Here is an 18299-nt window from a genome sequence, read left to right as displayed (position 1 = left end):
TGTGGATGTAGAAGTGACAAGTCAGCGATTCTCCTGTCAATGACTGACTGTTCCTTATCTCTCCCCAGCACACCGGAGTCATTGTGACCTGGAAGAAAGAGTTAACGTGTCACTGAATGTCACACGGACTCCAGCGCGCCCTGGCACGGGGCGGAGGAGCGTCTTCTCAGGTAAATGAGAGGAGAGGAGGGAGGGGAATGATAATTACCACCTGCACTGTGTAAACTATTACAGCCGCTCAACCAATCACAGGGCACTGCCAGCAACATGGAGAGCCAACACTGCATCTCTCCTGGGTCACTTTGTCAACGGGTCTGGAAGGCACTGGTCCCCCCCACCCCACCCCCCCCCCTCATCCATAGAGAGCCATGACCCAGTCCTTGCTCTGGCCATGCCTGGCTGTGCTGCTCCTCCTGTGCCCGTCTGTGCTGGGGACCCCATTCCAGAGGGTGCTGAACCTGCTCGCTCCTGGAGACGCTTCTCTCAATCTCACCTCTGTGACGGCTCTTATAAAGCGGCTGGAGGACCGTGTGCAGTGCGGAAATGTGTCGTGTGAAAAGGTGAGCGACGGGGATCTGCAGAAGAACCGAGTGCAAAAAGAGAAAATACCTGAGAGAAAGGCAGAGCAAAGTGCAGGAGGAGAGCCATAAAATGAATCATAATTCCCTCAATCCCAGATAAGAGCAAAGAAATGTTATCATAGGGCCAGGGGTCCAGAATTATTATAGGGTGAGGGGTCTGGGATAGGATTATTCTAGGGTGAGGGGTCTGTATTAGAATTATCATAGGGTGAGGGGTCTGTATTAGAATTATCATAGGGTGAGGGGTCTGTATTAGAATTATTATAGGGTGAGGGGTCTGGGATAGAATTATTATAGGGTGAGGGGTCTGGGATAGAATTATTATAGGGTGAGGGGTCTGTATTAGAATTATTATAGGGTGAGGGGTCTGTATTAGAATTATTATAGGGTGAGGGGTTTGGGATAGAATTATTATAGGGTGAGGGGTCTGTATTAGAATTATTATAGGGTGAGGGGTCTGTATTAGAATTATTATAGGGTGAGGGGTCTGTGTTAGAATTATTATAGGGTGAGGGGTCTGTATTAGAATTATTATAGGGTGAGGGGTCTGTATTAGAATTAAATATAGGGTGAGGGGTCTGGTATAGAATTATTATAGGGTGTGGGGTCTGGGATAGAATTATTATAGGGTGAGGGGTCTGTATTAGAATTATTATAGGGTGAGGGGTCCGGGATAGAATTATTGTAGGGCAAGGGGTCTGTATTAGAATTATTATAGGGTGAGGGGTCTGGGATAGAATTATTATAGGGCGAGGGGTCCGGGATAGAATTATTATAGGGTGAGAGGTCTGTATTAGAATTATTATAAGGTGAGGGGTCTGGGATAGAATTATTATAGGGCGAGGGGTCTGGGATAGAATTATTATAGGGCGAGGGGTCCGGGATAGAATTATTATAGGGCAAGGGGTCTGTATTAGAATTATTATAGGGCGAGGGGTCTGTATTAGAATTATTATAGGGTGAGGGGTCCGGGATAGAATTATTATAGGGTGAGGGGTCTGTATTAGAATTATTATAGGGTGAGGGGTCTGGGATAGAATTATTATAGGGTGAGGGGTCTGGGATAGAATTATTATAGGGTGAGGGGTCTGGTATAGGGATATTATAGGGTGAGAGGTCTGGGATAGAATTATTATAGGGTGAGGGGTTTGGGATAGGATTATTATGGGGTGAGGGGTCTGTATTAGAATTATTATAGGGTGAGGGGTCTGTATTAGAATTATTATAGGGTGAGGGGTCTGTATTAGAATTATTATAGGGTGAGGGGTCTGGGATAGAATTATTATAGGGTGAGGGGTCTGTATTAGAATTATTATAGGGTGAGGGGTCTGTATTAGAATTAAATATAGGGTGAGGGGTCTGGTATAGAATTATTATAGGGTGTGGGGTCTGGGATAGAATTATTATAGGGTGAGGGGTCTGTATTAGAATTATTATAGGGTGATGGGTCTGTATTAGAATTTTTATAGGGTGAGGGGTCTATATTAGAGATATTATAGGATGAGGGGTCTGTATTAAAATTGTTATAGGGTGAGGGGTATGTATTAGAATTATTATAGGGTGAGGGGTCTGTATTAGAATTATTATAGGGTGAGGGGTCTGGGATAGAATTATTATAGGGCGAGGGGTCCGGGATAGAATTATTATAGGGTGAGAGGTCTGTATTAGAATTATTATAAGGTGAGGGGTCTGGGATAGAATTATTATGGGCAAGGGGTCTGTATTAGAATTATTATAGGGCGAGGGGTCTGTATTAGAATTATTATAGGGTGAGGGGTCTGTATTAGAATTATTATAGGGTGAGGGGTCTGGGATTTAATTAATATAGGGTGAGGGGTCTGGGATAGAATTATTATAGGGTGAGGGGTCTGGGATAGAATTATTATAGGGTGAGGGGTCTGGGATAGAATTATTATAGGGTGAGGGGTCTGTATTAGAATTATTATAGGGTGAGGGGTCTGGTATAGGGATATTATAGGGTGAGAGGTCTGGGATAGAATTATTATAGGGTGAGGGGTTTGGGATAGGATTATTATGGGGTGAGGGGTCTGTATTAGAATTATTATAGGGTGAGGAGTCTGTATTAGAATTATTATAGGGTGAGGGGTCTGTATTAAAATTGTTATAGGGTGAGGGGTCTTGGATAGAATTATTAAAGGGTGAGGGGTCTGTATTAGAATTATTATAGGGTGAGGGGTCCGGAATAGAATTATTATAGGGCGAGGGGTCTAGGATAGGATTATTATAGGGTGAGAGGTCTGGGATAGGGAAATTATAGGGTGAGGGGTCTGGGATAGAATTATTATCGGGTGAGGGGTCTGGGATAGAATTATTATGGGGTGAGGGGTCTGGTATAGGGATATTATAGGGTGAGGGGTCTGGAATAGGATTATTATAGGGTGAGGGGTCTTGGATAGGATTATTATACAGTGAGGGATCTGGGATAGAATTATTATAGGGTAAGGGGTCTGGTATAGGGATATTATAGGGTGAGGGGTCTGGTATATGGATTTTATAGGCTGAGGGGTGTGGTATAGCGATATTATAGGGTGAGGGGTCTGGGATAGGAATATTATAGGGTGAGGGGTCTGGTATAGGAGTATTAAAGGGTGAGGGATCTGGGATAGAATTATTATAGGGTGAGGGGTCTGGGATAGAATTATTATAGGGTGAGGGGTCTGGGATAGGATTATTATAGGGTGAGGGATCTGGGATAGGATTATTATGGGGTGAGGGGTCTGGTATAGGGATATTATAGGGTGAGGGGTCTGGTATAGGATTATTATGGGGTGAGGGGTCTGGAATAGGATTATTACGGGGTGAGGGGTCTGGGATAGGATTATTATGGGGTGAGGGGTCTGGGATAGGATTATTATAGGGCGAGGGGTCCGGGATAGAATTATTATAGGGCAAGGGGTCTGTATTAGAATTATTATAGGGCGAGGGGTCTGGGATAGAATTATTATATGGTGAGGGTCTGTATTAGAATTACTATAGGGTGAGGGGTCTGTATTAGAATTATTATAGGGTGAGGGGTCTAGGATAGAATTATTATAGGGTGAGGGGTCTGGGATAGAATTATTATAGGGTGAGGGGTCTGGGATAGAATTATTATAGGGTGAGGGGTCTGGGATAGAATTATTATAGGGTGAGGGGTCTGGGATAGAATTGTTATAGGGTGAGGGGTCTGGGATAGAATTGATATAGGATGAGGGGTATGGGTGAGGATTATTACAGGGTGAGGGGTCTGGGATATGAATCTTAAAGGGTGAGGGGTCTGGGATAGGATTATTATAGGGTGACGGGTCTGGGATATGAATATTATAGGGTGAGGGATCTGGTATAGGGATATTATAGGGTGAGGGATCTGGTATAGGGATATTATAGGGTGAGGGGTCTGGTATAGGGATATTATAGGGTGAGGGATCTGGTATAGGGATATTATAGGGTGAGGGGTCTGGTATAGGGATATTATAGGGTGAGGGGTCTCATATAGGGATATTATAGGGTGATGGGTCTGGAATAGAATTGTTATAGGGTGAGGATTATTATAGGGTGAGGGGTCTTGCATAGAATTATTATAGGGGGAGGGTTCTGGGATATAAATCTTATAGGGTGAGAGGTCTGGGATAGGGATATTATAGGGTGAGGGATCTGGGATAGGATTATTATAGGGTGAGGGGTCTGGTATAGCGATATTATGGGGTGAGGGGTCTGGGATAGGATTTTTATAGGGTGAGGGGTCTGGGATAGGATTATTATGGGTTGAGGGGTCTTGGATAGGATTTTTATAGGGTGAGGGGTCTGGGATAGGATTATTATGGGGTGAGGGGTCTGGGATAGGATTATTATGGGGTGAGGGGTCTGGTATAGGGATATTATAGGGTGAGGGGTCTGGTATAGGATTATTATGGGGTGAAGGGTCTGGTATAGGATTATTATGGGTTGAGGGGTCTGGTATAGGGATATTATAGGGGTAGGGGTCTGGTATAGGATTATTATGGGGTGAGAATCATTATCAGTTGGAAAGTTCTCTCATTTCACATTGATTAGATGTTGTTTGTTATTCTCGCTTTCTGATTTCTTTCTTTATAATTGAATGTAATGTTCTTCCTCTTGTGATTGTTGTCTCGGGAATTAGTCGTGATTTCACAATGCCCGCTATGATTCAGGGAATTACGGGTGTTGTGTACATTGGGAATATGTAAATCTTTAGGTGCGGTAAATCCGCAGACACAGCGATGACCTCTGATATTTATAGAATATTTGGAATCTTGTGGCTGCCATATGAGGAGGAATCTCCTGCTGCTGGTTGTGGCCCCTGGCTTTGGCCCCGCTCATCATGTCCCAATAATTGGTGAATCTCCTGCTGCTGGTTGTGGCCCCTGGCTTTGGCCCTGGTCATCATGTCCCAATAATTGGTGAATCTCCTGCTGCTGGTTGTGGCCCCTGGCTTTGGCCCCGCTCATCATGTCCCAATAATTTGTAAATCTCCTGCTGCTGGTTGTGGCCCCTGACTTTGGCCCCGCTCATTATGTCCCAATAATTGGTGAATCTCCTGCTGCTGGTTGTGGCCCCTGGCTTTGGCCCCGCTCATCATGTCCCAATAATTTGTAAATCTCCTGCTGCTGGTTGTGGCCCCTGACTTTGGCCCCGCTCATCATGTCCCAATAATTGGTGAATCTCCTGCTGCTGGTTGTGGCCCCTGGCTTTGGCCCCGCTCATCATATCCCAATAATTGGTGAATCTCCTGCTGCTGGTTGTGGCCCCTGGCTTTGGCCCTGCTCATTATGTCCCAATAATTGGTTCGGTGTGATGGTCTTCTTACAGATCAGATCCAAGTGTCCAATAATAGGACAATATAGAGAATAATATTCAGTTTATGGTGGTTCAGCCACCTCCTCTGCAGGATAGTCATGGATTATGGGTAGAAGTATGGGCTTGCCCGGCACTGCCGATGACGAGGATAAAGCCGTCTCTCTGTTATGTTTCCATTACGTCAGTTATGTACGGTCTGCGGTTGTGTGAGATATTGTCTGATTGCCTGTGAATGTGAGGACCCCATAATTATCACAATTACAGCACTTACAAAATTACAAATATGTGACCGATGGTATAATTCTCCCAGTTACTACCCGTCAGCTCTACTTCCATCCTATCATACAACCCCACACAGGTCACCACCACCACCAAGGTCCTTCCTCCTCCCTGGGGTCTGTTTAGGTCATTTCACCTTTATTAACGAATGACTTACAGTCTTCACCTTCCTATGAATTCCACTCCACAGCTTCTGACAATGGCTCCACCATTATACAGCAACAAGCAATATCCACGGGAGGAAGGTCTGGGATAGGAGAGTGTCAGCCATGCCTTATTCATAGAACCCCCCCCCCTCCCCCCGTCCTCTACCTGCAATTCCCCCCAATTACGGTCAAGATATAACCATGATGACATTTGATGATAATTCTGATAATAGGCATCATTCATATATCCTAAACTGGTTGTTGACATTATTAGAATTATTGATGATAATTATGATGGGCGTCATCTGTAACTTTTCCGGCATTGTACAAAATGGCAGCGAAACTATCACGCACAGATATGCCACGTGACACATCTTACCTGCTCAGGTGGTGAGATCTAGAATTCAAGGTTTAAGAGTCGTCTGCCATGGTCAGGTGTTGGGATCCAGAATTTAGAGTTTGGGGATAATCTCTCCTGGTCTGGTTTTGGGATCCAGGGTATGGGGTTTGGGTTTTGGGGATGCTGACGAAACCATCCAGCACCCAGTTAGAGTGCTTCAGTCATTATATAGCTTCCTCCAGTCTAGACATAGGAACCAGATATTATAGTGGACCATGCAAGACGAGCCGGCAATAGCTTGTATGAGAACTGGAACTGTTTCTTGAAAACTCACACAGAATCAGGTGACAGCAGGTACAGCAGGTCAGGTGACTCTGGGGAGTATATAATGGCTCTAATAGGGTATACAGTGACTTGGGGGTATATGGTGACTCTGTGGAGTATACAATGATTCTAATAAGGTATACAGTGACTGGGGGGTATATGGTGACTCTGGGGGGTATACAGTGACTCTGGGGGGTAGATGTTGACTCTGGGGCATATAAAATTACTCTAATAGGGTATACAATGACTCTGGGGGTAATATGGTGACTCCGGGGCCGTATACAATGACTCTAATAGGGTATACAATGACTCTGGGGGTAATATGGTGACTCCGGGGCCGTATACAATGACTCTAATAGGGTATACAATGACTCTGGGGGTAATATGGTGACTCTGGGGCGTATACAATGACTCTAATAGGGTATACAGTGACTCTGGGGGGTATATGGTGACTCTGGGGGAGTATATGGTGACATTAATAGGGTATATAGTGACTCTGGGGGGTATACAGTGGGCATCAAAAGTTTGGGCACCCCAGGTAAAAATTTGTATTAATGTGCATAAAGAAGCCAAGGAAATATAGAAAAATCTCCAAAAGGCATCAAATTACAGATTAGACATTCTTATAATATGTCAACAAAAGTTAGATTTTATTTTCATCATTTACACTTTCAAAATAACAGAAAACAAAAAAATGGCGTCTGCAAAAGTTTGGGCACCCTGCAGAGTTAATATCTTGTACTGCCCCCTTTGGCAAGTATCACAGCTTGTAAACGCTTTTTGTAGCCAGCCAAGAGTCTTTCAATTCCTGTTTGAGGTATCTTTGCCCATTCTTCCTTACAAAAGTCTTCCAGTTCTTTGAGATTTCTGGGCTGTCTGTCACGCACTGCTCTTTTAAGGTCTATCCATAGATTTTCAATTATGTTGAGGTCAGGAGATTGTGAAGGCCATGGCAAAACCTTCAGTTTACGCCTCTTGATATAATCCCCCGTGGATTTCGAGGTGTGTTTAGGATCATTATCCATTCGTAGAAGCCATCCTCTTTTTAACTTCAGATTTTTCACAGATGGCATCAAGTTACCATCCAAAATTTGCTGAAATTTTATTGAATCCATTTTTCCTTCTACTCGAGAGATGTTCCCTGTGCCACTGGCTGCAATACAACCCCAAAGCATGATTGATCCACCCCCATGCTTCACAGTTGGACAGAGGTTCTTTTCATTAAATTCTGTGCCCCTTCTTCTCCAAACGTACCTTTGCTCATTCCGGCCAAAAAGTTAAATTTTAACCTCATCGGTCCACAGGCTTGTCTATATGTTCATTTGCAAAGTTCAAACGCTGATTTTTGTGGTGAGGACATAGAAGAGGTTTTCTTCTGATGACTCTTCCATGAAGACCATATTTGTACAAGTATCTCTTTATAGTGGAATAGTGTACCACAACTCCAGTGTCTGCCAGATCTTTCTGGAGGGATCGTAAAGTCAAATGTGGGTTTTGAATTGTTTTTCTCACAATCCTGCGAGCTATTCTGTCTGATATTTTTCTTGGTCTTCCAGATCTTGCTTTAACTTCCACTGTTCCTGATGACTGCCATTTCTTAATTACATTACGAACAGAGGATATTAACATCTGAAAACGCTTTGCTATCTTCTTATAGCCTTCTCCAGCTTTGTGAGCGTCAACTATTTTCAGTTTCAGTTTTCTAGACAACTGCTTAGAAGATCCCATGGTGCTGATTGTTGGGGCAAGGTCAGATGAGTCTGGGCATTTAAAACCTTTGAGATTGACATCACCTGGTCTTCCCAGACGATGATTGAGAACAATCCATGACACTGGCAAGTCTCAGCCTTGCAAAGGGGGCAGTGAATGCTATAAATTCTGCAGGGTGCCCAAACTTTTGCAGACACCATTTTTTTGTTTTCTGTAATTTTGAAAGTGTCAATGATGGAAATAAAATCTAACTTTTGTTGACATATTATAAGAATGTCTAATCTGTAATTTGATTCCTTTTGGAGATTTTTCCATCTTTCCTTGGCTTCTTTATGCACATTAATACAAAGTTTTACCTGGGGTGCACAAACTTTCGATCCCCACTGTATGGTGACTATGGGGAGTATACAATGACTCTAATAGGGTATGCAGTGACTCTGGGGGGTATATGGTGACTCTGTTGAGTATACAGTGACTTTAATGGGGTATAAAGTAACTCTGGGGGTATATGGAGACTCTGGGAGAGTATACAATGACTCTAATAGGGTATACAGTGACTCTGGGGGTATATTGTGACTGTGGGGAGTGTACAATGAATCTAATAGGGTATACAGTGACTATGGGGGTATATGGTGACTCTGGGGGATGGTGACTCTAATAGGGTATACCGTGACTCTGGGGGGTATACAATGACTCTCATAGGGTGTACAGTGACTCTGGGGGGGGGGGGGTATATGGTGACTCTGGGGAGTATGGATGAACTCTCGGGGTATACAGTGACTCTGGGGGGTATATGGTGACTCTAGGAGGTATATGGTGACTCTGGGGGTATATGGTGACTCTGGGGGGTATATGGTGACTCTGGGGGGGGGGTATATGGTGATTCTGTGGGGTATATGGTGTCTCTGGGGGGTATACAGTGACTCTGGGGGTATATGGGGACTCTAGGGGAGTATATGGTGACTCTGGGGGTATATGGTGACCCTGGGGCAGTATATGGTGACTCTGGGGGAGTATATGGTGACTCTGGGGGGTATATGGTGACTCTGGGGAGTATATGGTGACTCTGGGGGGTATATGGTGACTCTGGGGGAGTATATGGTGACTGGCGGGTATATGGTGACTCTAGGGGGAGTATATGGTGACTCTGGGGAGTATATGGTGACTCTGGGGGGCAGTATATGGTGACCCTGGGGCAGTATATGGTGACTCTGGGGGATATATGGTGACTCTGGGGAGTATATGGTGACTCGGGGGGGGGGGGTATATGGTGACTCTGGGGAGTATATGGTGGCTCTGGGGGAGTATATGGTGACTCTGGGGGAGTATATGGTGACTCTGGGGGGTATAGGGTGACTCTGGGGGAGTATATGGTGACTCTGGGGAGTATATAATGACTCTGTGGAGTATATGGTGACTCTGGGGGGTATATGGTGACTCTGGGGGAGTATATGGTGACTCTGGGGGGAATATGGTGACTCTGGGGGGTATATGGTGACTCTGGGGGGTATATGGTGACTCTGGGGGAGTATATGGTGACTCTGGGGGGTATATGGTGACTCTGGGGGAGTATATGATGACTCTGGGGGGAGTTTATGGTGACTCTGGGGAGTATATGGTGACTCTGGGGGGTATATGGTGACTCTGGGGGGTATATGGTGACTCTGGGGAGTATATGGTGACTCTGGGGGGTATATGGTGACTCTGAGGGAGTATATGGTGACTCTGGGGGAGTATATGGTGACTCTGGGGAGTATATGGTGACTCTGGGGGGTATATGGTGACTCTGGAGGAGTATATGGTGACTCTAGGGGGTATATGGTGACTCTGGGGGGTATATGGTGACTCTGGAGGAGTATATGGTGACTCTGGGGGAGTAGGAGTATATGGTGACTCTGGGGGGTATATGGTGACTCTGGGGGAGTATATGGTTACTCCGGGGAGTATATGGTGATTCTGTGGGGTATATGGTGACTCTGGGGGGTATATGGTGACTCTGGGGGAGTATATGGTGTCCCTTGTGGGGGGGGGGGTATATTGGGACTCTGGGGAGTATATGGTGACTCTGGGGGAGTATATGGTGACTCTGGGGAGTATATGGTGACTCTGGGGGAGTATATGGTAACTCTGGGGGGTATATGGTGACTCTGGAGGAGTATATGGTAACTCTGGGGGGTATATGGTGACTGGGGGGTATATGGTGACTCTGGGGGAGTATATGGTGACTCTGGGGAGTATATGGTGACTCTGGGGGAGTATATGGTGACTCTGGGGAATATATGGTGACTCTGGGGGAGTATATGGTGACTCTGGGGGAGTATATGGTGATTGTGGGGGAGTATATGGTGACTCTGGGGAGTATATGGTGACTCTGGGGGGTATATGGTGACTCTGGGGAGTATATGGTGACTCTGGGGGAGTATATGGTGACTCTGGGGAGTATATGGTGACTCTGGGGGAGTATATGGTGACTGGGGGGGTATATGGTGACTCTGGGGAGTATATGGTGACTCTGGGGGAGTATATGGTGATTGTGGGGGAGTATATGGTGACTCTGGGGGGTATATGGTGACTGGGGGGTATATGGTGACTCTGGGGGAGTATATGGTGACTCTGGGGAGTATATGGTGACTCTGGGGAGTATATGGTGACTGGGGGGTATATGGTGACTCTGGGGAGTATATGGTGACTCTGGGGGAGTATATGGTGACTCTGGGGGTATATGGTGACTCTGGGGGAGTATATGGTGATTGTGGGGGAGTATATGGGGACTCTGGGGGGTATATGGTGACTCTGGGGAGTATATGATGACTCTGGGGGAGTATATGGTGACTCTGGGGAGTATATGGTGACTGGGGGGTATATGGTGACTCTGGAGGAGTATATGGTGACTCTGGGGGTATATGGTGACTCTGGGGAGTATATGGTGACTCTGGGGAGTATATGGTGACTCTGGGGGAGTATATGGTGACTCTGGGGAGTATATGGTGACTCTGGGGGGTATATGGTGACTCTGGGGAGTATATGGTGACTTTGGGGAGTATATGGTGACTCTGGGGAGTGTATGGTGACTCTGGGGAGTATATGGTGACTCTGGGGGAGTATATGGTGACTCTGGGGAGTGTATGGTGACTCTGGGGAGTATATGGTGACTCTGGGGAGTGTATGGTGACTCTGGGGGAGTATATGGTGACTCTGGGGAGTGTATGGTGACTCTGGGGAGTATATGGTGACTCTGGGGAGTGTATGGTGACTCTGGGGGAGTATATGGTGACTCTGGGGAGTATATGGTGACTCTGGGGAGTATATGGTGATTGTGGGGGAGTATATGGGGACTCTGGGGAGTATATGGTGACTCTGGGGAGTGTATGGTGACTCTGGGGAGTATATGGTGACTCTGGGGAGTATATGGTGACTCTGGGGAGTATATGGTGACTCTGGGGGGTATATGGTGACTCTGGGGGTATATGGTGACTCTGGGGAGTGTATGGTGACTCTGGGGAGTGTATGGTGACTCTGGGGAGTATATGGTGACTCTGGGGTGTATATGGTGACTCTGGGGAGTGTATGGTGACTCTGGGGGAGTATATGGTGACTCTGGGGGAGTATATGGTGACTCTGGGGAGTGTATGGTGACTCTGGGGAGTATATGGTGACTCTGGGGAGTGTATGGTGACTCTGGGGGAGTATATGGTGACTCTGGGGAGTGTATGGTGACTCTGGGGAGTGTATGGTGACTCTGGGGGAGTGTATGGTGACTCTGGGGGAGTATATGGTGACTCTGGGGAGTATATGGTGACTCTGGGGAGTATATGGTGATTGTGGGGGAGTATATGGGGACTCTGGGGAGTATATGGTGACTCTGGGGAGTATATGGTGACTCTGGGGGAGTATATGGTGACTCTGGGGGTATATGGTGATTGTGGGGAGTATATGGTGACTCTGGGGAGTATATGGTGACTCTGGGGAGTATATAGTGACTCTGGGGAGTGTATGGTGACTCTGGGGAGTATATGGTGACTCTGGGGTGTATATGGTGACTCTGGGGAGTGTATGGTGACTCTGGGGGAGTATATGGTGACTCTGGGGAGTATATGGTGACTCTGGGGAGTATATGGTGACTCTGGGGAGTGTATGGTGACTCTGGGGGAGTATATGGTGACTCTGGGGAGTATATGGTGACTCTGGGGAGTATATGGTGACTCTGGGGAGTGTATGGTGACTCTGGGGAGTATATGGTGACTCTGGGGAGTGTATGGTGACTCTGGGGGTATATGGTGACTGGGGGGTATATGGTGACTCTGGAGGAGTGTATGGTGACTCTGGGGAGTATATGGTGACTTTGGGGAGTATATGGTGACTCTGGGGGAGTATATGGTGACTCTGGGGGTATATGGTGACTCTGGGGAGTGTATGGTGACTCTGGGGGAGTATATGGTGACTCTGGGGAGTATATGGTGACTCTGGGGAGTATATGGTGACTCTGGGGGAGTATATGGTGACTCTGGGGAGTATATGGTGACTCTGGGGGTATATGGTGACTGGGGGGTATATGGTGACTCTGGAGGAGTATATGGGGACTCTGGGGAGTATATGGTGACTCTGGGGAGTGTATGGTGACTCTGGGGGTATATGGTGACTGGGGGGTATATGGTGACTCTGGGGAGTATATGGTGACTCTGGGGAGTATATGGTGACTGGGGGGTATATGGTGACTCTGGAGGAGTATATGGTGACTCTGGGGAGTATATGGTGACTCTGGGGAGTATATGGTGACTCTGGGGGAGTATATGGTGACTCTGGGGGAGTATATGGTGACTCTGGGGAGTATATGGTGACTCTGGGGAGTATATGGTGACTCTGGGGAGTATATGGTGACTCTGGGGGAGTATATGGTGACTCTGGGGAGTATATGGTGACTCTGGGGGAGTATATGGTGACTCTGGGGGAGTATATGGTGACTCTGGGGAGTATATGGTGACTCTGGGGGAGTATATGGTGACTCTGGGGGAGTATATGGTGACTCTGGGGAGTATATGGTGACTCTGGGGAGTATATGGTGACTCTGGGGAGTATATGGTGACTCTGGGGGAGTATATGGTGACTCTGGGGGAGTATATGGTGACTCTGGGGAGTATATGGTGACTCTGGGGGAGTATATGGTGACTCTGGGGGAGTATATGGTGACTCTGGGGGAGTATATGGTGACTCTGGGGAGTATATGGTGACTCTGGGGAGTATATGGTGACTCAGTGGTGTCACTGTGGTGTGGGAAGGGTGGAAATCTTTTCTAGAAATACAATGTAAGAATAGGACGATACTGAGTGACTGGATGGGTGAGAATGAAATCGCAGAGCTGGGAGTACGGAGATTCTATATCTGTAATGCTGTAGCCCAGTTATAACTAGTCTGACTACGCCTTATATATATTATAATGTTCCCATACAGGCTCTATAAAACCTCTAAATATAGAACAAGTAATGAGTAACTCACACACAGATAAAAAGAATGAAAAGTAACATTTACAGGTGATGATGGGTTACAGGAATAGCGGTCCCACCTTGTTTTAGTCCAATCCTCCAAGGGTGGTGGCCATTTCACATTGCCAGCAGTTGGGTTTGATGGCCAGTATGATGGTCAGTGTTATGGCCAGTATGATGGTCAGTATGATGGTCAGTATGATGGTCAGTATGATGGTCAGTGTGATGGTCAGTATGATGGTCAGTATGATGGCCAGTATGGTGGTCAGTATGATGGCCAGTATGGTGGTCAGTATGATGGTCAGTATGATGGTCAGTATGATGGTCAGTGTGATGGCCAGTATGGTGGTCAGTATGATGGCCAGTATGGTGGTCAGTATGATGGCCAGTATGGTGGTCAGTATGATGGTCAGTATGATGGTCAGTGTGATGGTCAGTATGATGGCCAGTATGGTGGTCAGTATGATGGCCAGTATGGTGGTCAGTATGATGGTCAGTATGATGGTCAGTATGATGGTCAGTATGATGGTCAGTATGATGATCAGTATGATGGTTAGTATAATGGTCAGTGTGATGGCCAGTGTGATGGCCAGTATGGTGGTCAGTATGATGGCCAGTATGGTGGTCAGTATGATGGCCAGTATGATGGTCAGTATGATGATCAGTATGATGGTCAGTGTGATGGTCAGTATGATGATCAGTATGATGGTCAGTATGATGGTCAGTATGATGATCAGTATGATGGTCAGTATGATGGTCAGTGTGATGGCCAGTGTGATGGTCAGTATGATGGTCAGTATGATGGTCAGTGAGATGGCCAGTATGATGGTCAGTGTGATGGCCAGTATGATGGTCAGTATGATGGTCAGTATGATGGTCAGTATGATGGTCAGTGTGATGGCCAGTATGATGGTCAGTGTGATGGTCAGTGTGATGGCCAGTATGATGATCAGTGTGATGGCCAGTATGATGATCAGTGTGATGGCCAGTATGATGATCAGTGTGATGGCCAGTGTGATGGCCAGTATGATGGTCAGTATGATGGTCAGTGTGATGGCCAGTATGATGGTCAGTATGATGGTCAGTGTGATGGCCAGTATGATGGTCAGTGTGATGGTCAGTGTGATGGCCAGTATGATGATCAGTGTGATGGCCAGTATGATGATCAGTGTGATGGCCAGTGTGATGGCCAGTATGATGGTCAGTGTGATGATCAGTGTGATGGTCAGTGTGATAGTCAGTATGATGATCAGTGTGATTGCCAGTATGATGGGCAAGTATGACGGGCTAGTATGATGGGCAAGTATGATAGGCAAGTATGATGGGCAAGTATGATGGGCAAGTATGATGGGCTAGTATGATGGGCAAGTATGATGGGCTAGTATGATGGGCCAGTATGATGGGACAGTATGAAGGCCAGTATGATGGTCAGTATGATGGCCAGTATGATGGCCAGTATGATGGCCAGTATGATGGCCAGTATAATGGTCAGTGTGATGGGCCAGTATGATGGCCAGTATGATGGGTCAGTATGATGTGCCAGTATGATGGGTCAGTATGATGTGAGAGTATGATGTGCCAGTATGATGGTCAGTATGATAGCTGATGTTCATCTCAGAGTCCCAGTCAGGAAAGGTGAGCTGCTCATATACTGTTCATAAGAAAGACTCCGCAGCTGCTACTCAATGCACTGTACCATACAAATTCTGGGGGCAGCTACTTATATAGCACAGTCAATTTTACGCAGTGCTTTACATATGTATTGTACATTCACATGCCCTCCCTGCCTTCAAGGAGCTTACAGTCTAAGGTCTCTAACTCACATTAATACATACACATAATAGGGCCAAGTTAGACAGATGCCAATTAACCTAACAGCATGTCTTTGTTGGAGGAAACCGAGTACCTGGAGGAAACCCACGCTGGCACAGGGAGAACATGCAGACTCCAGGTAGGTACTGTCGTGGTCGGGATTCAAACTGACAACCCTAGTGCTGCTAATAGCTTATGACACCCAGACTATACATGACACCCATACTACATACATTAAACACAACCCTAACCCTATACAATAATTCAGTAATAAAGGAAAGGTATGGGCTCAGAAGTTGTTTATTAAGATAACATATTGTACAGTGCCAGGTACATGAATGGAGTTTTTTTTCAAATAAAACTGACTGGACTGGAAAAGCACCAATAATCCAGAAGCCACCACATACGTTATATTGTATTCTGAAGAGCAGAATATGGGGGAAATGATACAATGCCATCAGAAGCTCGTCTATTGAGGACATATACAAATAGGGCTGCAGGGCGACATCTATGGACTTCTTGAAGGTGTAGAATCGTACTCAGTACCAGGACTAACTTTGCATGACATAGCGGTGAAGTCCCTGATGTATGTTGATGACCTCCAATTAATGTCACCCATGGAGAGAGGCCTAAAAGATAGCCTGGAAACCCTCAAGACACACGTCGCAACATGGGCACTGCTCATTAACCGATCAGAGACAAAAATCATGGTGTTCAATAGGAAAGATACGCAACTTACTATATGGCAGGTAACTGTACAAATGATGAAATGAGTAATCCTTGATTTGAACAGGGTGCTGAGGCCAGCAATGTAGGCCCTGAATGACGAGGCAAAAGGAGCCTTCTCTTCCATCAGGAGACATCCGTACTGCCCTACCCCGTCGGTGAAAGACTGGTATAAAACCTTTGACAGGTCAATCCTCTATTTTGAAGTAAGGTATGTGGTTCTGGCACATACCAAGACCAAGCCAAATAGGACCCCAGCTCAACACAAATATCCCTTCAAAAATTCTGCCGCCACCTCCTTCAGTTCCATCAGAGAAACTCTAACAATGCTTGTCAGGCTGAGCCGCACAGATTCCTGCCTGCAGTACAGAAGATGGCTCTATCATTATAGGTGCATCTACATCAAATTCATCCCACGAAATAGCCCAACTGAGCAACCAGGCCCAAGGAAAACCATGTTCCTATCAGGACCCTATTCACCCAAAACCCATCAGCACTCTAAACAATCCATCAGTGCCACATTCACCCAACACTCCCAAAAACCCATCACCACGCTATCCATCCTATACTCCAAACAACCCATCAATGCCCTGATCACCCAACACTCCCAAAAACCCATCACCACGTTATCCATCCTATACTCCAAACAACCCATCAATGCCCTGTTCACCCAACACTCCCAAAAACCCATCACCACGTTATCCATCCTATACTCCAAACAACCCATCAATGCCCTGTTCACCAAACACTCCCAACAACCCATCAGCACGCTATCCATCCAACACTCCAAACAACCCATCAGTGCCCTGTTCACCCAACACTCCCAAAAACCCATCACCACGTTATCCATCCAACACTCCAAACAACCCATCAATGCCTTGTTCACCCAACACTCCCAACAACTCATCAGCACGCTATCCATCCAATACTCCAAACAACCCATCAGTGCCCTGTTCACCCAACACTCCCAACAACCCATCAGCATGCTATTCATCCAACACTCCAAACAACCCATCAGTGCCACGTTCACCCAACACTCCCAACAACCCATCACCACGCTATTCATCCAACACTCCAAACAACCCATCAGTGCCCTGTTCACCAAACACTCCCAACAACCCATCAGCACGCTATCCATCCAACACTACAAACAACCCATCAATGCCCTGTTCACCCAACACTCCCAACAACCCATCAGCACGCTATCCATCCAACACTCCAAACAACCCATCAATGCCCTGTTCACCCAACACTCCCAACAACTCATCAGCACGCTATCCATCCAACACTCCAAACAACCCATCAGTGCCCTGTTCACCCAACACTCCCAACAACCCATCAGCACGCTATCCATCCAACACTCCAAACAACCCATCACTATCCTTTTCTACCCAACACCCCATAGGCACAATGTCCACCCAACACTCCCAACAGCCAGCAGCAATGTTGTCCAACAAAACCAAAAATTAAGTAAAAAAGGCCAAAGAGAATTATGTCAGTGAATGGGGGAATGAAATTCAGTTAAAGAGACTACAGATTGGTCCCATACCTAGAAATGTTACTAAACCCCAAAGACCTAAAGCCCCAAAGACCAAAAGGTCCCCACTCCTGCTATGGTCCCCCAAGTACTCAACACTCACATACCCAATAGTGAAATCCATTTGGTCTATTCTCTCTTGGTACAGGGTGTATGTGTCTCTCAGTACGGGGTATTTTGGATTGAATGCGCTAACAGGTAGCAGTAAGCTGAGCGCATATACATGTACTTAAGTGCCACATCCCATATGAACTAGAAAATGGATTGTTGGAGAAGCATGGACTTTAAAGGCACTGGGTTAATTAAAATAACAATTTTATTAATTCACAACTAAAATACATAAAAAATGTAAACAACTCGCCTCAAAAGAGGCGTTGATATATATAACCACTGTATCTGATTAACAGAATGTAGATATACATACAAATACTGATAATTGCGGTAAATGTTAAATACGTCACATCAAGAGGATCTCATAGAAGGTGACAGATGTGTAGACTGCCGCCCATCGAGATCGATCGATGTGATGGTAAGTAGACAGAGAGT

The 18299-nt window shown here is 46.1% G+C and overlaps 1 protein-coding gene across 1 annotated transcript in view; it reads left to right on the top strand.

Annotated features, from left to right (window-relative positions):
- Positions 1-280: 280 nt before the first annotated feature.
- The window catches only part of SLC39A4 (solute carrier family 39 member 4), a gene marked incomplete at its 3' end in the record, with an annotated part of 80202 nt that continues 62183 nt past the window's right edge, over positions 281-18299 (top strand). The window contains exon 1 of the mRNA XM_082258626.1: positions 281-560. Coding sequence (XP_082114752.1) covers positions 369-560 — 192 coding nt within the window. The 5' untranslated portion in view covers positions 281-368. The remainder of the gene's footprint in view (positions 561-18299) is intronic.

Source organism: Pelophylax lessonae (genome assembly GCF_965119305.1).
Source record: "Pelophylax lessonae genome assembly, chromosome: 5".
Lineage (NCBI taxonomy): Eukaryota > Metazoa > Chordata > Amphibia > Anura > Ranidae > Pelophylax > Pelophylax lessonae.
Note: the sequence above shows the minus strand (reverse complement) of the source record. Positions and strands in the feature narration are given on the sequence as shown.